This window comes from Pieris rapae, chromosome 12 (genome assembly GCF_905147795.1).
Source record: "Pieris rapae chromosome 12, ilPieRapa1.1, whole genome shotgun sequence".
NCBI lineage: Eukaryota > Metazoa > Arthropoda > Insecta > Lepidoptera > Pieridae > Pieris > Pieris rapae.
In genome coordinates this window covers 6,572,792-6,599,516 of record NC_059520.1, presented here as the reverse complement: position 1 = coordinate 6,599,516, position 26,725 = coordinate 6,572,792, and the positions used below count along the sequence as shown (strand labels likewise).

Genomic DNA, 26,725 nt, shown 5'->3' with positions numbered 1-26,725 from the left:
TAATTATATATCAAACATATATGTCATAATGTGCACAATTTGATAATGTAATTTTTATTTATGACTCCGTATCAAACAAATTTAATAAATATTAAATAGCATTTTTCCTGATCTCGTCGACAATATTCTTTAATAGTAACAACAATTCAAATTGGATGAATAAAAAAAGAGAAGTCAGAATCTTGTTGAGAGGGGTCCATGTTATCTCTTAAGCTAAATAAACTCTTCTGTTAAAAATTGCGTAATAATAATATAGAAATGTGTAAATTACATCACCTACATAGGCTTCACAGGAATTCTCATTATAATGTAAAGCCTATCTTTCATTACGCATTTTATTAAATTTGGCAAGCCAATGTGAACATTTCCTATAGTATTCACACACGCTGTTATTTGTAACATGGTAATATACAAATTGAGAAAATAAGGAAAAGAGAAATCTGACAAATACTTAGAAGGGGAACAAGTGAAATTGTTGAAAAAATTCACACCTCATTATTTGCTGAGAACAAATTTCCGCTCGCTACGGACGCTCAGTCGAATGTGAGCGTCGTAGCGCGCGGACGTAGACGATTGAGTCGTAGCAAATTTCGTAGCAGATCGTAGTTGCGTAGACACGTGTACATAAATCATAGTCAAGAAATTCATGAATAACTTTTGGAATTGTAAGTATAATATGTGTCACATTAAAGTTTTAACTAATACCATTTTGCCGAAATTCCTAGTCATGTTTAAAATAAGTGGTAAAAGTATCTATGTATATTTAATGATGTTAATTAAACTATTACTATATTTATAAGAAATCGTCATAAACAAGGATTTCATTGAAATTTCAATAAACAATATATAAGGATAAATCTAACATAAAAAAAAGTTGCTGCAGAAGTTTCATGTCGATAAGTATTTAACGTCTCATTTCTCTCTAAGGAGAACTCTGTGAAGAACATGTATAAAAAGAATAACAAATAGGGGATTGTATTTTGAAACAGTTATATACGTATTTTTGCAAAAAGAAATATTTTATGTGGTATATACTTTTTCGTTAATATAAAAGTACGTATATATATAACCGATAAGCATGATTGTATGTCATGAAAGTGGATGAAGCAAGAGGTATGCCAGGATCGTAGCAAGTGTCCACTTGGTGGTAATTCTTAAATGGTACCATATGGTGATGACCATAAAAGACATTTCAGCCCCAAAACTGGCTAATTAAATAGCAAAATTTACATCTATTGTAAAGACGGAAAATTTAGCTCACAGTATGAAATTTAAGCATTCTATCTATCTATTATATCCTAAAACCCAGATACGTGGGTTTTATTAAATTTCTAAACACAAATCATCGAGTCATCATAAAATAGATAATAATCTTAATTTGTTGACATTACGTCACTGGAACCAAACGTTGTCGCATACTGTGTACATAGTGATAATTTAATGCAGTTTACGTGTTTATGCTAACGATATTAGAGAAGACAACCTAACCTATAATTTGGAATTACCGTGTGTTAATTAAAATCACAATCTCAACTACAGTGTGGTATACACACAACGTTTCAAAATGCATATAACAATATTAAAGGTTATTGCTAAACTTAAATAAGTTAAATTAATTTTAAGAAACATTTCATATGGCATTTTAAACCCCTTTTTATTTCAGGCTTGGACTGTTTAATTTCAGCAATAACGCACGCGTTTTTAACTAGAAAGTGCGAATAGAGATAAAAGAGAAAGTGATGAGTTCCTAGCATTCTAAAGTCCTCTAATAATATACGTCATTTGTCACTGATAATTAGTTTAATAAACTAGCTGTTCTGTTTCCTCCAAGTCGAAACATTTATTGTCTTGTTACTCAATTTTTCGGCAACACAAAATTCTCCACGTTAAAGGGCATCAGTATTCAAAGCGTGGGCGTAAAATTGCTAAAAAAGTGAAAGGGAGAAATTTTGTTTAAACGTCTTCCGTTATTTTCTTTGAAAAATGTAGTAATGCTTATAGTTACCCTAAATATTACCAGGTTTTACCGTTTATTTTAGTTCTACCAAGATATGTATGTCGTATATGAATATATTGTAAAATTGCATGTGGTCTTGTCAGTTAAATATAAATAACAAGAATAGATATGTCCGAACATGAAACAATAAAGACAGAGGAGATCGATTGAAGTACGAAAGTCAAGTTATATTTGAAGCATCTGTTTGAGCAACAACGGTTGGGAACTCTTTGGTAGTCCCATATTCTTAGGTTTAACAAAATTGAATCAAGTTTATTAATGAATATATAAAAAAATATGCCATATTGTTGAAGTATAAATAACGAGTTTTAAATAAATAAGTTTGTACTGGTGTAATAAATATATTCCGTTTTTTTTTCAGGTAACTTTGAGTGAGAAATATGAAGGTAAGGCTCCTTTGTATTTATGTTATTATTACCTAACCCTATGTAAGCTAAGGTAGCCCGAAAGCTGTCGTCTGTTAGTCGTAATTGAAGTTCTTTGACGGTTCTGCATTATTATGCCACGAAATGTCTAATAAATATGTATAAAGCTTTTATTAAGATGTAACCTTTTACGTCAATAATTATTTGTCGAATGATGGAGACAGGCTTGAAATGAATGGTATATTAAAAACAACGATAAAACAAAACCAATTATTCTTTTGTTTCATGTCTCAAAATTCCGTGGGAATTATAAATCATTTCGTTGATACGAATTTTGTCAAGAAATGAAGAGCAATTATTTATTTGGGTCATTGTTTTGAATGGGTCGTAGTTCGTAGATACTTTGAGGACTTAGTAAAGTTAAAGTGTATAGGATATTACAATTAAAATATTTTCTGTCCTCTGTTTAGAAATACTTTATTTTTTTTAAATTAAAGAATAAAATATTTACAAATTAACACAAAACACATACAAAATTTAATTTAGAATGTAATATATAATAGTAGTAGTAGTAGTAGTATGTAGGGCTTAAATCCCAACTTGTGTCTCTAGGCTTCCTCCATCTTTGTTTTTTGAGACTTGTATTTACACAATATTAATCAATTATAAAACAGTTTTTTCTTACATATTAATTTCATAGAGAAACAAAATTGTCAGCTAATGTAAAAAATGAATAGGTGGCGGAGCTAAGCTAAGCCTGTAATTTACAAATTTTAATAGTCTATACAATAGAACCCTGTCAGGAAACAAAATCTTAAATATTTTTGGTATATAATTATTTTGTATTGTTATATCTTATGTTTAATCTTAAATATTGGACCAGTCTTTAAAAATAGAATTGGTGTATTAGGCACTTTGGTAAAAATTATATTATTCAAAAAATTATTATTTTGCGTAAGAAACTGTTTAAAATTAAAAAACGTATAATATGATAAGTACGATACAAATAATATAAGAATTGACCAATTCATATGAAAAATAATGTAAAATTCTTTTAAAGACAAATTTGCGCGCCATTGTCTGCGGCAGAATATGAGAACTTACGATTGTATCACCTTACACAGCTTTGTATCAAATTTTTGCAATAAATTATTATTAATATTAAAACTTAGGTGAGAAATCACAGAAAATTTTGGTACGAATATTCATTTCAGCACATAAACGCGTTTAAAAAAGCACATTTACATACCTTTGTATGAGAGATTAGAATAGATCTGGATAAAAAGCTAGCGTACATCAAAATTGTCGTAATTCATGACAATTTGCTGTAACCATTTAAAACAATTTGGCGCGAACTTTCGAACTATTCACCGCATTCCAATTATATACCTACTTCTAAAGGACAAGGGGACTGTTTACTATTTCAGTGTCAAATTATTGTAACCGCAGCGTTACCCTTGTCATTGTGTTTATAAAGTTTCATTGAAATGTAATATGTGAAGATTAATTTAGCTGTATGCTATAACTGTTGACTCAAGCCTGGTTGTCGTGCGTTTATTGACTGGCTATGTCCTGAGGCTGTAAGATCGATGTGCAATGTCTACATAGTAAACTGTGCAGATGTATTTGAATTTTGAATTTAAGTCTAGGAGCCTAATTGTATAAAATACTGGTAAAAACCTTCTGTCATATAAAAACTAACATTTCACAAAAAAAATACGTACATATGCAAGACATCAGAAACATTTTTTTATAGGTAAGTCTATCTTCTATATCCAAACGTATTGGGTAATCCAACGTAAAAGAAACCTCACCACCTTTGTAAATAATTGTTATTTTGCTATAAGTTTTTTAATTATTATTTATACCACTCACAACTAATCTTTTACTTAACCATCAATTCGATAGCTTTCATAAATTAGTATCTAATATCGGAATAAGTTTAACAGTTTAATTAAATTAAAACATTAAAATTTTATTTATCTAATTTGCTAGGCATCGGTGTATTTATTATACACTCAAATAAAATATTTTGTATACCTTTAGTCATCAGGTTCCTGATACTATCGAAATGTACAAAGCATAACAAACTTGTAGAAATTGTACTCGATACCTAGTTCCAAGTCACACAATGATGTCACACAACACCAATCTCGATAAAGTAAACACGATACAGATTGGCTTAATGCAATGCCCAAATCGGTATGTGGTTGTTTTTTTTTTAATATCATTTATTTGCCAGAAACAAGTCCATAGGCATACAAACATACAATAAATATGTGGTAGTGACATGTTGCCATATTAAAATATAATTATTGTATGAGTTTGATTCCACGGAGGATGGGCTGGGTGCTTTATGGGATCCAACCTTTTTAGACACACTGACCCCTGTCTGTCTAGATAGAACCAACAACAGAGGTAGTGCGGCTTGTGAAGCGCCTGAAAAAGCTAAAGCCCTGCTAATATAGGGGTGTAGGCTCCGAATATACCATTCGGTGTCGAGACCGTTGGTCCGTAGGATCTTAACGCTATGAGACTGAGTAAGGAAATACCAAAAAGTTTAGATGGCATTACAGGAGACCGAAGAGCTGGTAGCTACTTCGGACACAGAATTAGTCTAACCATTCAAAGGAGGGACGCTGTCAGTGATCTTCGGGTAATCTTCTTCAGGTTTCAAGGTCATTTTTAAACGAACCATTGAAATATAGATTTAATGTAATATATCAATTATTATTGGATATTAGTGTACATTATTAAATGCTATTTCACACTTGAAGTTTTGTACGATTTATGTACGATCTTATACCCCTTAATACGGTTTTTTTGTTTATTACTTGAGTAGTAAAAGGTATTAGATGTTTGTAGAAATAATGTATATATGATTTTGTTCCCTTGTGGGATTGGGCGGAGGTAGTAAAACGAACAGGCGCAAATTAAAGATGAAGGTGGGAACCTCGTAGATAGTACCGATGTCCCAGAGTTGGTGCTTTCTTCGCTCAACAAATAAGAATTGCAATATAGCAATAAAATGCCATAGGGTACAAACTTTTTAAATATATGAACGTAGTTTAAAAACATTGTCCATACTTGGTACACAAGTAAATTAGCTAGCTAATGAATCTATTAAAAGATTAACATTGTATTAATATTGACAGTAAATATTAAAAAATCTAGGTGGTATTGATGCAAGGCCTACCTGACCTGTATACATCAATGCTAAATGCATGCAAATATAAACTATACATAATAGAACATGCTACAACAACCCGCTCTTGTTTCTTATACTTAGATTAATATTTATATGGTACATAAAGCTAAATAAAACTTAGTGTTTACAATTACAATATGTACAGCTCAATTTATTTAATCCTTTCTGATGAGCTTACTGACCATATATAAAAATAATGAAAAATATTTAGAATAAAGTAATTTCTTCGTTTACACAATCCACTTATTACTATGCAGTTTTCTTTGGCGAATCTCCAAAATCTTTTGTTGACACTGCGTGAAAGCCACTTACATCGTAGCCGTTATCCTCATAGTTTCTCTAACGGTTTATTTAAAGAGTGTTCTATTTTACTGTTATTATACGGGAAAATGGTAATATTTTATGATTTGTGAGCGAGTTCTCTATACATTGTTGTTTGTTTCACTTAGATGGTTAATACTACTATAATAGTTGTATTCAATTCGTTTTCCCAACTCCCTTGATCAGATTTTCAATGAAAATAATGTTTTCGAGCATAAATGTATCCTGTGCCTATAATTTCCTATAATGGGCCTGTCTATCAAAATATCCTTTAAAGGCACTCTAGTACTCGGTGTCCTACGGTCAGTTGTGTACTGTGCGCTTCCTCCAAACTAAAAAAAGGATAAATCTAAGCACAGGCTGGCTCAAAGTGTGCGTATAAAACGTATGTGAAGTCGAACTTGGCGCTTGAATACACTTTGAAAGCGTGATAGAGTATGACGTCATCTATTTGATTGTGATACATATCATAGGTCCACTACCCGTTATAGCCCTAAGATTTTTTTATCTGTTTCACTTTAGGATTAAAAATCCCACACAGACCTAACACAGATTCATTTAATACTAATGACCATCAATTGGCGTGGCAATATGGGTAGCAGATGGCATTCCTTTTTTCGATCATTATTATACAGACAAGTGGGGATCAGCCTTCTGTGCCTGACATTATCGTGCTAGTATTAATTGCGCACATTGAAAGAAAATTCCACTGGTGCTTAGCCGTGATTAAATCACACGACCTCAAAGATGCTAGTGGCTTAAGCCAATACTGCTGTTAAATATTATAGTAATTGAAAAGTCTATAATCTATCCTATATAAATAACAATAATAATAAACAATCGCCCGTTTTAGTCCCAACAAAGACCCGGAGGTGAGATTTATAGCACACTATTATAACTGGTATTACGTTTACTTAACGCTCTTATCACTAAACTGCCGTGATAAATGGACTTCTCCTAACTTTGTGGGCGTACTGTATTTTTAGTTGCAAAGCGTAGGTGCATTATTTATGAAGATAAAATCGAAATAAATATCGGTCTGCACAATGTAAGAACCAGTAAATGTCTTTTAGGTTTACTTTATTCGCGAATAAGTAAGATAGAAATCTTCACTATAAATTATATATATAGTTATTATTATTATTGCAAATTATTAACAGTTTGCCGGAGAAAAATATGTCACCAAATTTTTGCTGTCTTTCTTATGTCATCCACCTATCATATCAGCCTGTCTTCTCTTGCTTTTTCTTCCTCTTACCACTTATTTTGATTTAATTATCAGTTAAAGTGGGAATGGCCCGGGCACGTGGCGCATATCAAGAATCAACAGTGTGTAAGTCGATTAATAAAGTGGAAAGAACCTTTGGAAGTAAAAGAAAACCAGAGAGGCCTTATGCAAGATGGAATGATTAAATTAGAAAGAGAAAACTAATCCTTGTTGAAGAACTTTCAACTCGAAAAGGGGTTCTCTAACGTATTATGTTTATATGAACAAGTTAATTGAAACTATTATTATATTTATATTTCTTATTTATTATAATATTTCTCTTAAGAAATATTTTTATTTTATTTTTATCATAGTTATAACAGACTTTGAACCCTTTAAACTTTAGAACTTTTTTTTATCTCATTCTGCCAGATTAAGTTTACACTGTGATTAAGTGATGTGTTTTAGTTAAAACAGGAATAAATAATATACTGATTTAGTCTATGTATAAGACACAATTTTGGAAAGCATGCATGCAAAGCGTGAAATTTTCCGCCTTTTTCTTACTTATATAATTTCACTATAGTCTGTTCATTTTAGAAGAAAAATGTACGCGAACAAAACCGCAAAAACTAAGTAATAAAGGAACATTATGTATGATCATTCAATGATCCTTGAACGACATCCGATGCGAATGGAAACTGCGAGACACAATTTCAAAAACGTGTTCCTGTTATCGTATTTTAAGCCATATGCATTTAGCAATAAGGCGAGCTTTAGGCTGTTCAAATTAATCTGCGACTGCCGACATCTAAGGATAAGAGGATTATATTATCGAGGTGTTGGGGAAATGTGGATACGAATGACTTGATTTGGGTTTGTAAGAGCTTAGTTTTTGTCACCGCAAATGATGTGACTAAACGAACTTAAGATCGGCTTCTTATAGTTTATATATCGTCTCTGTAGAATAATAACCTGGTATGTTTTTTTCGTCAATGTTCGTTAAAATATTATTATGTTCTTTTGTCCATAGTTTTGGTAAAAATGACTTATTTTTTTAGTAGTAAAATAAGTCCTTATTTCATGAAATTATAGCAATTAAACGACATAAGAGTCTAAGAATAAAAAATAAATGTTTTTTTGACAAACGAGGTTATCATACTACAGACGTTTTTTTTTTCGTTTTGTAATTGATTTATTTACATAGTATAACGTATGTTAACTACGTATAAAATTTAATTATGAGAAGGAAAACTGTGTGTATTTGTTAATAAAAAACTTTGGGCCGATTAAATAATCCAAGGGATGACCACATGAGTTATGGTGTTTAATATTACGTGTTCAATAAAGTTCCTAATATAAATTGTAGGCGAGAAATAGGTGCGATTTAAAGGGATACCGACCACTTCGAAAGCTTTCCATTACCTCGGAAAATCCTGGGAAAATCTAGTACGACGTGTCTGCCTTTGACAAATTTGTGCAAAGAAAAATTCTAAATCATACCCCGCGGATATAGAATCGCTTATTTGCTGAAATAATTTCCAAGTCTTTGCTATTTATACTGATGCTACCTGTGTTATTTCAGTTTTATTTCTAGTCATAGAAAGATGTATTTTATAAATTATTTTAAGTATTGCGAATTTATTTATACATACTTGCTATGCTACAATTATAAAAAAAAAACAAAGAACATACTACAAAAAGATATACGGGATGCAACGGGCGGAAATATGATGGGTAAAGTGCAAGAAGTGCACAATCTAAAATAATACAAATAATATTAATAAAACTGACTTTCAATTCAAAAAGTAATGAAACGAATTCATGAATGGCGATATAATACAATATAAAAGACAACACAAGAATTACAAAAGTCATGATTGGTCAGGATAGGATATGGTTAAGAAATGTTTTGTTTTTGCACCACCACTTTGTGGAACTAGCTGCCCACTGAAGTATTTCCGAACCAATTCGACTTAGGGTCCTTCAAGAGGCCTGTATTTACAGGCCTGCAACGCACTCACGAGCCCTCTGCCATTGAGTGTGTCCATGGGCGGCAGTATCACTTAACATCTTACTTACTTACTTATATATCAAAAAAAATTATGCACAAGAGTTTTAAAAGTTTCTTCAGTCTTAAAGTCTAAAAAGTAAGTTTAGTGAAGTAAGACAAAAATATATTATTAAAACAATTGAATATCATTTTAATTTAGCATTCTACTTAATAAATATAAAAATACCAACCATTCTCAAAGTGAAATTAATTTGTACAATTAGATATGATGAGAATTATAAATGTTTCAATCTCAACAGCTGAGAAATGGTGTAATAATTCTCAATTTTGCGTACATTGTGGCCTCAAAGGTCGTTAAAATCATTTTATCTATAACTAGCTACGGCCTGCAGCTTCTGGTATTGAACGTTCAGTAATATTTGCTGGTACAATCTTTATTTATTGAGCTGTCTGTGCAACTAACTATATTTACTTGATCCGAGTGTCTTGAACTCTCTGCTTCGTCTACCGCATTTACCAGTGAGAGTGTTCAGAGAAGTTGTTCAAATTAATACCTGTAGCTGAGTTATATTATCGGAAGTGGAGGCAGAATACGAAATTCCCCTCCGTACTACCTCGAAATTCGTCCGGCAATGCACCCACTAAAAATGGTTGTCTATGGGCGAAGATTGCCCTTTTTGGGCAGTCATGGCCGCAGGCGCGTTTGCCTGCCTATTATATAAAAAAAGGCTACGGCTTGAATTTGCTTGTATGTCGGTATCGTGAGAAATGTAATTTGTTAACGGATTATAGATATGTATTATTATATTTAAACTTATAATTATTTGTACATAATTTTAAATTTAAACCGACGTTTCGCGTGCTTTACAGCGTGCGTGGTCACGGTGACTGAAGACAAAGGTGTTAAATGTCAAAAAGTATTACAGCTGCAGAAAATGTTGTGTTATCTGTATTTATTTCCCCGGAGTTGGTATTATTGGTTGGTAAATTTAAAATTATGTACAAATAATTATAAGTTTAAATATAATAATACATATCTATAATCCGTTAAAAAAGTGTTTTTCTTTAAATGTGTAAAAGTTATGTAAATAAAAGACAATACTAAATGTAATTTGTTTGTATCGAGTGTTAAAACGTGGTCCAAAGAATTATGTGTTCTATCGCTGCTGCATTATCGCATGTTGATGGCAGGGCATCATCCACAGTCCGCTGTATTCAGCATTTCCTTTTACGAACTACCGAGTTTTCGAATCAGCTCACATTGGAGGATGTTCCAAGGATTGCAAGTATATAAAAAAGGTCGTACACCTATGCACGCATAACAAGGGTGTCAGGAAGCGTTTTATGGCTGATACGTAGTTTGGTTATAAATTTATTTGTTATAAAAATAATTTATCAATTTATAAAAGTCACACTTCGCGCTAAGTATTGACTCTAAATGTTTACCTTAGACTCAAAATACAGATTCAGTCCCCATAAAGAATCACAGATGCCGAAAACTGGTACCAGCAGGTATACAGGTTAGCACCTCTAAATTATTATCCTATATCTGTATTCAACTATTATACTGGTGAAACGTCATGACCTCGTTATTCCAAAAATAGAAAATAGTCTATTGTTTATACAATTATTTATAAAGTTTCATTCAGCACTCTTAACACTAACAATACAGTGATTTTGTTAACGATAGAACAAAAATAATTTTTGTTTGAAAATATTGAGCAGGTAACTAAAAATAGGCACTGTTCGCTTTAAATAGTGTTCATGTATTTCAGTTGCTTTATATTATTTGTTCATACTATATTTTTTGATGCTGACATATGGGGCAAGGGTGGATCCAGAAGGGAGGATTTTTTTTTTATAATATGTATATATATTATTTACTCTTTCAGCTCTTAGGTCTATAAAGAGTTAAAGTAATTTTATTTGATACACTTCTAAAATAATAATACTATTCTATTCTATCTACTATTCGATTCGTTGTTATGATTCAAATTACATTTCATTAAGAAAATCTCTTGTAACGCAAACGCTAACTCCATCCTACTACCCCGGCCTAGAGATGACGTTAAATACGAGTAACCCTGAATAGGCAAACAGGAAAAATATCATCATTATTTTTCTTTCGTATATTTTGTAACTCTTAAAAACTCCTGAAGTGCTTATCAAAGGAATAATTTTCTTTCTGAAATATAAATAATAATGATCGATTATTCTTTAGGGTATTTTATTTTTTTTGATTGGTTTAACATTTGTATGATCTCTTTGTGTATGTCACGTCTAAAAGTTCTTGTTACATTAAAAATTGTATTTTGTAATTATTTAACCAGTGTGCCGAGCATTGGCAAGCTTTTACCAAAAAAATGAACTGGTCATTTCTATAATTAAAATAATTACTGACAAGTATTATTATAAGAGAATTTACAAAAACAAAATATATGAACGTGACTGCTATGATATATGGCACATATGTACTTTATACTTAACTTTAAATCTCACCTTAAATAACGTATTAATAAATATCTAAAAGTTTCAAGTTAGGTCTGTATTCCGTTTACATTTGCAAATAACAATTTCGTCCAACATTAGCATAACAAGACCGCGAATTTGCCAGTTACGACATTTTACGCTTTATTTGTATTCAGTGTTTTTGTTAGTACCTACTTTAGTTTATTTCCATAAAACTCAGCTCACAGTTAAATAATTTACATATATAGGCGTAAAGTATTTTATAAAACAGAAGTATGTACTATATTTTATTTACCTGTAAGCGTATTATAACACGAAGATTGTGTCTTGAAGGTTCGGCTGCTGTACAAATTGATTTGTCTTACTATAAAACACCAAGGCTGAACCAAAGAATTCCTAGTGTTCGAGGGTTTTAATAGTAATATCCCGTTTATAAAATTAATAAATTTATGCGATATTTGAAAACATTCAGTAGTTATGAGTTTATTTATTAAATCGGTAAATATAATATATTATACGATAAATTAAACTGGCGTCATTCTGTTAAGTTTTATCAAAAAAAAGGTTGTCTGTAAAGTCAGTTTACTGACGATAGTTAAACGTGACGACCTCATAAGAAAATACTGATGGAATGGATGCAATTTTCATATAATTTTTTTAATTTTATTTCTTTGTTAGACATTTTGTATGGATATAGAGGAAATAAATGGAAATCACAATTGACTTGATCAAGTTACATTTATTTCTACGCATAAATACAATTATGTCATGTTTTTAACGAACGAACGCTGCTGCAACACGGAGGCCGATTGTGCCTGTGTGTCGCTCGCCCCGCGCTCTCGCTAGCACTTAGGGCCTCAAATGGAACACCTCAGAGCAAGGTAACGCCGCATTCGTCATGTTTTTTCGTACGTACAGCCGGCTCCATCGAATTATACGTTGTCCCGTCAATAAAATTCCTACATAAGTTTCACAAAAAGTGACTTAAAATGAATAACAGTCAAGATTATAATAAATATGGCTGAAAATTAATATTATGGTGACTTAATTTTCTACAATACTAATGAATAGCTTAAACTAATGTTCATTAACAGTCTTAGTGTTATCTAATGTTGCATTTGCATTTATATTCACTACACTAGGTTTACTTCAAAAGACGTGTTATTATGTAGTATGTGTATTTCTCAATGTGTCAATATATCAAATAAAGAAATAAAGTGATATTACAACGATGTATTCATATCTGAAATAACAAGTAACTGTTTACAATATTGATATGTTACAAATTGTGCCTTGATCTCCCCCGAGAGGCTACAACTTTGTGAATTTTCTGACCCTTTGCATAATAAATGGTGTAAGTTTTGCGACATTTTCATACAACAGACGTCTTTTTAGGTCACTTCCTTGAATAGAAATCTTGAGAGGAATTACTTTTTAATGAAATATCGGTCAACTGTGACAAGATTTTAATTATCTCTCAGATTCATCTTCAACTATTATGCTGTAGTATAATGTAACTTTTTAGAACTTAACTTGCTTACCAAATTTTAATAGTTCATAAAGGATATCTAGATTATATTATTAGTAAATTTTTAAGTAATATTTTTTATTGTGCGATAAAATAATATGAATTTTTCAAAATCAAAAAGGAATATTGCTAAATGTAGTCTAACATTATTATGACAGTATCGTTTCATAACGTTACGTTTAAGGCCGGCAACGCACTCGCGAGCCCTCTGGCTTTGAGAGTGTCTATGGGCGGCGGTATCACTTAACATCGGCCTCCTGCCCCTGCCTGGCAAACGGGCAGGGCAAACATATTTTTTTTAAATAGATATAAAAAATATGTTTCAACTAAACTGTTAATTATTTTACAAAAAATATTTCAAACAGCAATATTTTTTTCTTTTATGAAAAAGCTGGATATTTTTCCTGTTACCGTTTATATCCGTACAGTTATTAAAGGCTGGTCCAATAAACTTTATTTCAGAAATAAAATGTTAATTTTTGTATACCGTATCCTAACAAAAATTGTCTAAAAAAATAAAATAAAAAATTATTGGTCTGGATACCCCATATCACTTCGGGGTTCAAAGACAGTTAGTAGCCGATTCTCAGACCTACTAGTATGCATAACAAATTTTATAAGAATCGGTCGAGCCGTTTCGGAGGAGTATAGGAACTAACATTGTGGCACGAGAAATTTAAATATATATAAATAGATATACCTAGTATATAAGTTGATAAGCGTATGTAGAACTCGAATTGAAATAGATAGTTGGTCTTGAGATAGTTTATTAAATTGTGTCTCTTACATGAGTCTAATCTGACATTAAGATTTTCTTTATTCGCTCAGAGGGCAGGCTATGCTCTTTCGACAGTACCGCTTAGTCTTAGGAATTTCAATATAATGTTTCCAGATCTTTTGTTAATTCCATATGCAATCAGTGTCTTGATATTCGTACAGTTTTCCGTGTTTTAATTCGTACCGAAAAAGCCATTGTAAATTAAAAAAATGTAACATTTACTGGAACGTACAGTACATTTTAAATGTAATTGAAAAAGTAGTAATCATTCTTCGAATGGGATTATCGCGGTTCTTTTAGTTTGTCCTCGGCTTACCTTTATCAAAGCTTTTTTCCCTTTGACGCGGTCAATGGATCCTCATATTGGTTTCATTTCAAATGGCTTTGAAACTAAAGCAATTGTCTCAAGTAATGGCGATCATTTTATGCTCTGTGGGCTTTTTTTAAGAGGACTTTGATCTTGTGACTAATGTTTTATTTATTTTATTAAAGTATTCTTACAGCTACTCATTAAACAATATTTAAACAATTATATTATACACAAAAGCCAAAAACGGAATACACATTCAAACATGAAGCACAGTTTTAAAGCACAAATTCATAGTAAATTCTAAATTATAAGTCCTCAGATTCATTGATCATTATAATAATTATTTAATTTGAAGGAAGAATAACAAAGCCATTATGAATAAAAGATACCATATCTATTTAATATAATACAGTATATCGTTTTAATATCATTTTGATAAAAATTAATTTCTATATAGGCAAGAAAACTATACATCGCTTTATAACGTTAATATTTGTAACATTATAAACGCCGTAAAACATCAGGTGAGCCTCCTGCCCGTTTGCCCCCTGTTCTATAAAAAAAAAAATACCCGCCACGTATTTTAAAATTCGTAAATAAAATATTATTTTATATAGAGACATACGCAACCCAATTATGTCAATGACGTGTATTCCGATGCTGGCCTTTTAAAGCTCCTGGAATTAAAATCAGCCTAAAAAAAGAAATCTCAGCAAATGTAACACTTTTAAAATACTAACATTAATATGGCCCTGGTTAGTTTTCTACCTTCGGTAGTATTTCATTAATGTTTTACAGAAAAATGTTTAAAATAATGATAGTGCTGACCCATATTCAATATGTAGGTTTTCTGAAGCCATACGTTACATACATCGCCGATACTTTTATTGCATTAAATGCAATCCTAGATTAATGTATTTTGTACGGGCAACACTGGCCTTGTTTCTGTAATATTATTAGGCCAGCGAAGTGCTATATTAAACCATATTTCATTGGTTGTAATTTTTCAAAGGAGATTTTCGATATTGTATTGTACTGTAATCTATACTATAATATTATTATTTATTTTTCTAATGATTCCTTACGGTTTTTTGGCGCCATACATAAACAATTGAAATGTACAAACATGTAGGAATTAAACGCTTATTATGGGGAAAAAAATTAAAAATGAAAGTACTTTGCCACAGCTGACGCCCGGTTCTGCTACGGCAATAATAAATTATAGGACATAGCTACTACAATATATTTGTTTTGAAATTGTATACCGCCTACCGCTTAGTGCTTTATTACTCTCAACAATCGCTACTCTCTAAGGTCGTACGTTCGAATCAAAGCCTTATACTAAGGAGTTTTTCTTGCTTTGTGCGCAATCACCACTTGCTTTTACTGAGAAGGAAGGCATCGTGAACAAACCGAGATATTGCAAACAAAAAAAAATACGATTTGTTTCAGACACAGAAAGCTATCTATAAACCATTGAAAGTTCGAAGAAAAGAACGTAAGATCCGTATAAGCGCTAGTAGATTTTCATTTTTTAAGTCTTAGAACATGCGAGTTTAATATTTTGTCTGTCTAACATTCACGTTTGACAAAAATGTCAAAAGAAAAGAGGGTAAAATCCGTGACGTGAGATGTCTTTGTCGATCAAAGTATAAAAATAGACTACGTTTTTGTATGAGTAGAATAACTCAATAATATGCTGTATATAATGCAGTTTACACACTAGACTCGTAAATGCGTTTTATGGACTTGGAGATCTAGGCAAAAGTACTTCCAAACAAGATGGCTCGCTATCGTCTGTCTTATCTACACAGACGGTCTGAACCTGACTGACCGGACGGGTCAATCAAATGATTCAATAAATTTTAACTTGAATTGTTACACGATTTACTTTTCACCAATAGTCAGCAAGACTAAAAATAGATTGACTAAATAGGATAATAAAATTGATTTTATTTCAATGTGTGGAATTCAATAAAAATGTCCTTAAAGTGTTTAAAATCGTATACTTAGTAATAAGTTGTAATAAAGTTATACTCTTAGTGCTTCAATATATTGAGTTTCAGTCTAAATAAAGTAGAAACTGGACACGTGTCAAAGTTAGTCATAAAACTCAGGCAAAACCTAATTAGTCCAGGTCACGTAGCCACCCCCGCTGTACCTAAGAAGATTTAAACCCGGCGTGTTGCGGTTTTATTATTGGATTATTTAATAACGTTAACAAAGTCATACAAATTGTCTTATCGCTGCGGGTGAACTTATAAGGAATTTTAACTTTTTTATTTGGATTTATAACATTGCCCTTTTACTTACAAATTCAAATTTATATAACAGAAATATTATTTTAAAATAAAATATACATTAGAATATTTAATTGTCTTGGTCTTGCGTCTGCACGATTTCTGCATTTTAAATTTACTTATTTTTGATGATAGAGAAACTACATAAAATTGGAAAAACTTATTCCTAAATAATCAGCCTTCTGTGTCTAGCACATGCCGTCAATTTTTGTGTCTAAGGCACGAACACTCGATGTTTTTACAATAGAACGCGTGTTAAATGCGCTCATATAAATATTGGTGGGAAAATTAATAAAGCTTATAAAAACTCGTAAGTGAAATTCTTATTACCAAGTAATAAAAAAGTAATATCGATAAAATAAATATATGTCTATTAGTATGTTCTCTATAATTACTTATATATATTCATTCTAGAACAATTAATATTTTTGACGTGACAACGTCTTAAAATTCGACGGAGGCTGCACACACGAAAAATCATGACGCATGCGGTGTTACTTCTGTTCAATTTAGGGCTTGAAGTGCAAGCGAGAGCGCGGAACGAGTGACAAAGAGGCACAATGGGCTGTGTTCGGCAGCGGTTGTTAAACTCATTCAATTCAATTGTGATTTCCATTTATTCCATCTCTAAATATATCCATACAAAATATCTATCAAACAATTAAAATTAAACCATTCTTTTGAAAAATGCAACCATTCCCTCAGTATTATTTTTATGACGTCACGTTGAACTATAAGTATATGTAAACCGACTTTGCAGACAACCATTTTTATTTGATTGTATTTCCCCATATTTGAACTACATCTTGTTAAATATACTCTTATTTCGCTAAATCAATATAGCGTAAAATCTTAAACCTATCTTAATCAGAATTTTCCAAGAACAATTTCTAATCTAGTCTCGTGTTTTCAGACGTCAACCACACTCGTGCTGCTAATACACTTATCTCTTCACACCGTCGATGAAGGCTTCGCTATTAATCCCAGTAAGTATCTACAAAAGAAATAATAATGGCGCCATTTTGTGCCCACTATTCTAGCGATAAGTATTTTAAAATAAACTTTAATACTCATAGTTTGTGGGCGATTGTGACGTTTTGGTATACAATTTCGATGTAGTTATTTCAATTTGTGCACACCATCCGCACGTATCATCGAGGCCATAAGCTCGACTTTGTATGATTTGTTTCTTTTCTTATATGAGCCTTTGATCATATTGATATAAATTAAAGTAACGGTTTCGTTTTGGTAATATATACGTTCTAGATGTTCGTATTGATTCGGAAATACATTATTTTAGTAAGATCTATTCATATATTAATAGAGTTACGTTGATACTCTGTAACAATAGTGGGAGGAAACTTGACCTGTCAAAAGGTCAATTTTGTAACTCGAAATAGGTATGATTTCGATCCAGTCCACGCGATCCAAAAATCCCAGGACCACATCAGCGCCATGGACATTTTGACATAGTAATATATTTGTTTTTCATATTCCCAATATGAATATGAAATACAAATACAACAGTGAACTGAACACTGGAACGCAATCATACCTATTTCGAGTTACAAAGTACTCGTTAAACTTTTGTCTAGTATCTACTCAATAAATCAATAGATTTTATATTTATATTTACACAGGCTCGTATTGGAGACTAAATGTATAATCACAACCAAATTATCGATGTGTGTCAGAAAGCATTGGATAACACACTCGCGTTTCGTGTATCGTAAGCATCGATAAACTTAATTACTGTGATCGGAAACAAAACGGCAATTAAAAGTTAAGAGCAGTTTTATTAAACTCTATGAAAAAAACAATTAACAGAATATCAAAGAAACGAAATTAATTAGAAAAGGAAGCCGAATTGTATTAAGAAATAATTTTCAGTTAAAAGCGTCTCAATTTGCAAAGCTAATGATGAATTTTACCTTGTTTATGAAATACTCTAGTTCTCGGTATTCTCTAATTATGTTTAAATATTTCAGTCAGTCCCTTAAGCTAAGTTCCAGTTCTAAGAGTCCCAGGTAAACGACAGAGACTTCATAGTCTTTTCTAAGCCAACGAGATTTCACTTTTTCTATGAATAAATGTCAAATGACTAAAATATTTTAACACTGCATTTGTTTGTTCTATTGGAACTAATTTTCTTCAAAACTTAGCATATTGCATTAACGTACGTAAAAATGTTGTATTTTGCCTGACTTCTTATTTGTTACGTATGTACTTCGAAGAATTGGTTCCAGAATAATGGATTAATGTTGAGAAATTGAACGGGGGGATATCAAATGGAGAAGTTTACTTATAAGGTATAATCTTGTTATTTTTTGAATATCGAATAAGGCTTTAAGCCGTCCTTTTGTTTTTCACCTTAGGCTTAGTGGTATTTAATGAAAGGTGTATAATTTCGTAATTCCTTTATTTATATATATATATATATATATTTATTTTTTATGATCGTCTACTTGCTGTAAGCAAGAACACATACACATAAACATAAACTAAAAAACTTTTATTTAGAAAAGATCTCGAATACCTTATGAGTAATATTCCAATTTTTGCTCAGCTCAGCTCAAATAGACTACAAATACCCTATTTAAAGTGTAGGTAACTTTATACAGCAACCAACACTCTATCTAGCTTACTATTTCTTAAACATCAGTTGCATATGTATATGTTAAGGAATACTAAGTAGACTTAATTTGTTTTCAAAGTGATCCGTGATTGATAAAGATAATAACCTAATAGTCATTTATCAAAATAACAATACATAATTTATATGTTTGAGGAATTCCTTGTTTGAGAGCAGGCAAAGTCAAATATGTATGAAATATATTTCGATAATCTTTTGTTTTTTGAACCTATTGAATACAAAGGAACATATCATCTTTATTTCATTGTATCGCATATCTTTGGCATTGAATATATTCTTTGTCAAAACCTGAATACATTTGATCCGAAATCGGAGGGATCATTTATATTCTTGTAATATTTACTAAAGAAGGAAATATATGGATACATATTTAACGATCCTAGTGTGTATGTCTGGAACTTGGAAAGCATTTGGCCTGCTTGGTAAGTGGGCAGGCAATTATTTTCTCTTTCATTCGACTTAAAACTGGATTCAATTTTATAAATATAGAATTAAGTATAAGAAATATAATTATAAATATTTTAGTGGACATGACTGTACTGAGATTAAGTCAAGATCGGATCATAGACAGAGTAACTTTATTCAAAAAAATACACTCAAATATAAAACCTCTTTGATAAGAATACATGGCACTTCTTCACCATGTTCTCATTGAAGGCAGTAGTTCTGTAGGTACGTTAAAATAAAGGTACTATGGAGCAGAAAGTGAAATTAAGTTAATTAAGTATGCATATATATAGATTTATATATTCTATACTTCTGACGTATTTCGTATATAAACAAGAATTATATATAATAATAACTGTTAACATACAGCTGAATCATACATCTATACTTTTCTAAGTAACAAAAGCTTAATAAACAAAGCTATTAAAAGTGAAAAAATTCTGTTTTTATCGTGCACTAGGTCATGAACGTCATAAAATCCGCTCAACTAAGTTAATAAACCCGATGAAATCTCACTAAAAGCGTGTATTTAAAACAAGGTATTTGCAAAGATTCAAATAAGTGGAAAGTATTTCTGCCAAACTAATATATTTTAAAAACTACCAATATCAAATCAAAAAATCATTTATTCATATAGGTAACATAATGTACACTTATGAACGTCAAAAAAAGATATATATATATTGTAATTCCTAGAAAGGTGTAGGTATATTCATTATCGTTTTTGTAAATCGCCTGAAACATTACGTTGCAAAGACAGCCGTCCCCCATAGCCGAGCTATACGGAAAACAATTAATTCACAATAATTTTTTAATTATTATTTGAAATCTTAGATTATACTTTTATTCATTATAAAGTTTGTACAACGCCTGTTTTCGATATCTAATATTCAAAGTTACTCTTCAGATTCTCTTAAGTTTTAATTGTCAGATGTGGATATTATTTCGTATTATTCTTATTCAGGGCATTAATATGCAATGTTAGTAATTTTTTTTGGCATGTTTGAAACTTCGCTATTATTAGGATTTTGTTTATATTACACATATATCCTTGTATTTTATACAAAATTATTTGAAGTCCTGTATGGGGCTTGTCTAACGGGACTGTCATTTTTTCCAATTAAGAGTCCCAATGTCTCCAAAATGAACTGTAGGACCCAAAACTGTCCTGTTAGAATATAAAAAAAACCTACCAAAAGTTTTATTCTTATTTGAAATCGTAACCAAACATATTAAATGTGTTCTTCTGCTGAAAATAACTAAACGTTTTGGGTACCTATACTTTGTGATTCGTAACTTCTGAGCCAACTAACTTAAAAAAGTTTTTTTCATTGACTTCTTATTATTTGGCCTAAATTAAACCAATGTCCCGTTTTGATACAAAGAATAAATGGTCACTTTAGACTTGTCCCACTTCACACTTCTAGACTACGTCTTCCTGTTACTACGTCTTACAGTTTAAGATTATTATTTATTTATAAATTCTTTGACATTATTAAATTAAACTCGACTTAGTTGAAATAACTATCAGTGTAAATCATTGATAGGGACATTACTCACCCCATATGCCTGTAACAACTTGTTTATAACCATTAATCGTTATTTTAAGTTTCGTTTCGGAATCTTTTTTTTTATAAAATATGTTACTAAACCTGCTAGTATTTACTACGATTACTCATAGTGACTAACAAGTTGTCGTCTACTACGTTTCTCTACTTTTAATTGGAAAATTAATCTTCGAGATACATGCGTTATTATTATAATTAATTGAATGAGTATTTATGCATACGGTTAAGTGCAAGGTGGGAAAGAAGGGGGGGGGATAGGAAGACACTACTGGACAAAACACTAGAGAGACAAAATTATAAGTTTTAATGGAATTTGTGTTTTTATCATTTATTAAGTATTGATCAAATTATGTAAGGACAAGTCTATGAATCCGAAATGCTCATTTTAAAATATCGGTGCTAAGACGAGACAGAAATTCAAATTTAGAATCAGTGCATTCATATTTCGAATAACTTGTGTAATATGATCGGAATGTCTTTTCGATGTGACGAAATAACATGAAATTTTTAACATTATCTGCCAAGTGTTTACTTGTCGTCAAAACGTATAACTTCTTTATAGTGCGGACTGCTTTATCGATGTAAAATCATGTGAAAACAAGATACGTACAGATTTATTAGTCTAAGCAGATAACCAAATTGCATTTTGGAGTTGAGACAATCGTGGTCCGTCATGTTTACTGCAGATGTGCCTCGGTACCGAGATTCGTGCTTAAAACTTTCGAAGTTACGACTCTGCTGCTTCTGATGCATTTGAGACGCGAATCTGAAACCACTGGGAAGTAAACTTATCGAGCTCTTGGTTCTAAAACAGATTGAAGGTAGTTCTTAAGTAGTCTTACCAACAAGCTTTATTACAAAGGAATAGGCTAAAGAAATGTGAGTGGGCTAAAAGACGGCAGACATCAAGTTTTGTATTAAAGGTGAAAGTTCCCATACAATTTGTTATTTAAATATACAAACATTAACAAATAAAAGGCCACTTTAAATTTGTTTATTTATTTTGCCTGGACTACAGGTAGGACAATAGTATTAGCTTATCTCAGATATATTTAATTATATTAATATACAATTACAAACTAAAAATATATCTAATAACTAACCTTAAAATTTAATTATTAAAAAATATTATTAAAAGGAGTCCCTTTAGGCAAGGTTCCGAAGATACTAGCAGCGTTCCCCCTTTGAATAGCTAGACTAATTCTTTGTGCGAGGTAGCTGCCAGCTCTTCGTTCTCCTGTGATGTCGACTAACCTTTTTGATAATTCCCTAAAAAGCTTTAATGCGCTAGGACCCCACGGACCAAGGGTCTCGACACCGAATGGGACAAAATCATATTCAGAGCCTAGACCCCTGTATTTGCAGACTTTAGCTTTTTCAGCCGCATCACAAGCCGCACCAGCTCTCTTGTTAGTTCCATGAAGATTGGAAGGGGCCAGTGTGTCTGAACAGGTGGCATCCCATACCAAAACCCGACCCATCTTCCATGGAATCAAACTCATACCGTCCGGTCTCTTGCCATCGTCTCTAGCAATTCCAGTCGGCTCAAGTAGATTAGGCACGTTGACGGTGGCAAGGGACCGATGTATGATATCGTTGAGAGCGGCATGTCTCGAGAAGCGGCCAGCACTTTTTTGACATGATAGTCCGTGATGTCCTAGTTTGTCGACATCACTGCCACAGGGACAAGTATGAGGAGCGCAGACCGGTACCCCAAGCCGCAGACAGGTTGCGATTCGGAGCGTGTCAGGTTCAAGAAATGTTCCTGTATTTGACGAAGGGTAAGCGTGAAGCCAATAGCCGGCCTCATGCGTACCCACGGCCAAAAGCCTAGCACGTGCTGAACCTGTACTACGGCTCAAAAAATTGTCATAAGTCATTTTACTGTCTATGTCGTCCCAGATCCTCTGTGAATTTAGAGAAAATGGAAAATTTTGACCTGGGCATGCAATTAAGAAAGCGTTTCTAGCTTCTTCCACGCCAGCAATCTCAAAGTTTGAAGGGGATGCCCTTAAAATTTGACTTATGAGATTTGCTGAACTATGGACAGAAGATAGGAAAGCTGGTAAAGCGACACTGGAAATTTTGCGAATCCCCAAACCACCATAACGGATTGGTAATGATGCTTGGGTCCACGATTGCTCGTTCAGCTGTATATTAAGAAGCGATTCTAAGCTAATTTTGATTACCTCGTCTACTTGTGTCAAAAGATCTGGGTGATTCCAAAAGGAGCAGCAACGGAGCACATATGTAAATTTTGGGACAAAAAGACAGTTTTTTAATATGCAAAGTGCATAATGCGGACTAATTTCAAGGAGACGATCAGCAGAATTTTTAAACTTATTAATAGAATTATTAATATATTCAAAAATTGATTCATCAAAAATTGGAGAACCTAAAAGGTAAAGGGAATTACTATTAACTATTTTAATATTTGGAGCCAAAATCTGAAATTTTTGTTTTACTGTATTAAAATTTAAGTCGCAGTTATTTATGAACAGTTCGCATTTGCTGAGATTTAGCTGCAAACCAATGGCTTCAAATTTAGATTTTATTAAAAATAGGTCCGAAAAAACAGTGTCCACATCACCTCCTAGTGTGCCGTCGTCCAAATACCAAACGTTGAAATTTGAATTTAAATTTTTGATTATTTTATTTATTGCCAAACTAAAAATTGCAGGCCCAAGGGGATCACCCTGTTGACAACCTACTTCTGAGGACAGTTCATTTGTACGATATAACAATTTTGTTGGATCAGCGTAACTGAGAAGAAGATAATTATATATTAAAATCTCTGAGCCGTGAAATACGATTTGAAATTGAAGGTTCTTTATACTTGAATTCACAAATAACATTTAATAGTCATAATAATATTCTATGCTTAATGCTCAAGATCATAAGTTATAATATTGTATGCACTTATTTTGATTAACTGTGTGATATCTATGTTATCTATGTCTAGGTTTATCCCTTCTGCCTTACAACACCGTACGAGCAGAATTGATTCAAAATGTCATCACCTTGATGAAGTCAGAAGAAGTGGAGTCTTCTACGGTCCAACTGGCTGAATATTTATTTATTTTTTATTTATTTTCCATTAAAATTTCCTATCTTTACAGTTACAACTAATGCGATAGAATTCCATTATATTACCCACACCAACTAACCTACATACAAACATTAAAAAATTAAACTAAAATTCCTAAATCTTATAACTAACAATATAGCAAGCAACTCTTGTGAACTCAGCCAGCGTACAAACAAATAGGTTCACCTCAATGGAAATTTTGTTAATGATCTGTATTGCTCTCGTGAGTGGCGCTTTGCTAACCAAGTTGGAATGTGCGCGCGGTACATCCAAAAGCTTAGACGTCTCAGGACGACGAGCAGACGAGCCTCAGGTTTCTACTTGGTACCCGTAGACCCAGTCTCTCCATTATATCCGGATTATGCACCCGACCCGTAAGTATTTTAAATATATAAACGGTCACAGCTACCTCTCTTCTGAGGCGTAGCTGGTCGTACCCCACCATACCCAGAACAAACAGGGTCGGGTACATAAGCGGATACAAGGGATACACTCCATACAGTCTCCTGTAGAGGTAGCGAGTGAATTTATTTTGTACTCGCTCTAACATGAGACTGTATTTAGCCTCATATGGGGCCCACACCATTGCGTTGGACTCCAAGTGACTTCTCACTAGCGCGTTGTATAAGATTTTGATCGCACCGATGTTCTCAAAGCCACAAGCGGTTCTTAATACGAACCCCAGATTTCTGTAGGCCTTTTTGCATACCATCTCTACATGTCGCGCGAAACCAAGATTCGTATCAAAATAAATTCCCAAATCCTTGACCTCTGAGACTTGCACCAAGGTTAGCCCACTAATATACCTACATGAAATACAAATATTAAAAATAATAATAATAAATTATTATATTTTATTGTTTTTTTTCGGCACTTCACATACATGCGATTTTTGTTATAATCGTTATAAGGTGGGGCGCCGTCTGCGTAACTTCCAATTACTCAACAATTTTTCGCAAGATTCTTTATTGAAGTTTTTCGTGAAATTAATGGATGATTTTTCGAACTTTTAACAGCTTTCCAAGTATTGATTCTAAATTATTTTATCTATCTATCAATCTCAAAATATGTTATTACTAATACGTTTATTATGTGTTTAAATTTACAATTTATTAAAAATAAAATAAAGTACAATACTTTTATATTACACAACAAACACCATATTTAATATAAACCATAGAGATTACTTCTATATATAACTGAACATCAGTTCTTATTAATTTTTTATTTAGGTTGTTCCTGTATTCGGTTCACATCGGGCGGCGCTGGCGAACCTCGCGGGACTTTCAGCAGTCCAGATTACCCGCGAGCGTACCCACGCTCCCTCTGCTTGCTCTACACTTTCCTGGCTCAGCCTCATCAGATCGTTGAGATCGTGTTCACGGATTTTGACATTCAGAAGGAACATCTTGAGTAAGTAACAATCTAGGGAAGTTAGGGGCTAGTTGTAATTTTTTGTTTCTTGGCTATGGAAGCCTATTGCTTCATTTTGCTTGAGTGAGATACTAATCAACTATCAGTAAAATATAAAATTTTGATTGAACCTCTCTCTCTCTCTCTCGGAACTCTTAAAAATGGCTTGTTAAAGGTGATCAGTATCATTATTTACTCCGTGATTGGTGCCAATTGTAATAGGGGCAAACAAGTAATAGTTGGAATTAAAAACTGATATTCTATTTGTTAAAAATTGGCATGACAAACTTTAGACACGCTTAAAAAGACTTAGATTTTTAATAAAAGGATTTATTTATCATTTTGACGAGTAATTATCTAATACTTACTTAGACACTTAGTTAGAGAAACCTAATGAAATTATCCAGAAGGAATATAAATTATTTTCCCTAAGGAATTTAAAACTACAATACAATTTGGTGGTCTATATCGTACAAAAATATCATTATTTGGGCGGAAAGTTTTTTCCAGAGGTATTAATGGCATATATATGAGGGACCCTGATGTAGCTTTATACAATATCAGAGCAATAAAAAGCTTATAACTAATCAGACAGAGTTTTTCAAATCAATCATAACAACATATATGCCAACTTCCTGACTTCCAAAAAAGTACGGATATAATTTGGCTTTTTTTATTTGCCTTTTAATAAAAACCAGTACATTAAATTTTTATTTAAAAGTCGAAGCAGAAAAAAACCTAATCAATTTAAAAATTAAACCCAAAAAACGTACAACAATATCCCATCAAGTGCCGCGATACTAAATCAGCATACAAATCGTAATATTTCTAACATCTGTTGTAATGTCTGCCAATTTCCAAGGAATCTGGCAATTGACATTTAACACGAGTATCACTCTCGAAGTAGCACTAAAATCTACATAATGCACCAATTCACAATTTTGCTACACATTGTAGCAATAAGGATACTCCTACATGCATAGCGTCGCTTTGATTGTGACTACAGTAACCGTCAAAAGGCAAATAAGGTGATGATGAG

The 26,725-nt window shown here is 32.2% G+C and overlaps 1 protein-coding gene across 1 annotated transcript in view; it reads left to right on the top strand.

Annotated features, from left to right (window-relative positions):
* Positions 1 to 2,378: 2,378 nt before the first annotated feature.
* Positions 2,379 to 26,725, top strand: part of LOC111002786 (suppressor of lurcher protein 1) — a 47,997-nt gene continuing 23,650 nt past the window's right edge. Inside the window, exons 1-3 of the mRNA XM_022273006.2 lie at positions 2,379 to 2,403; positions 17,431 to 17,503; positions 25,506 to 25,686. Coding sequence (XP_022128698.2) covers positions 2,398 to 2,403; positions 17,431 to 17,503; positions 25,506 to 25,686 — 260 coding nt within the window. The 5' untranslated portion in view covers positions 2,379 to 2,397. The remainder of the gene's footprint in view (positions 2,404 to 17,430; positions 17,504 to 25,505; positions 25,687 to 26,725) is intronic.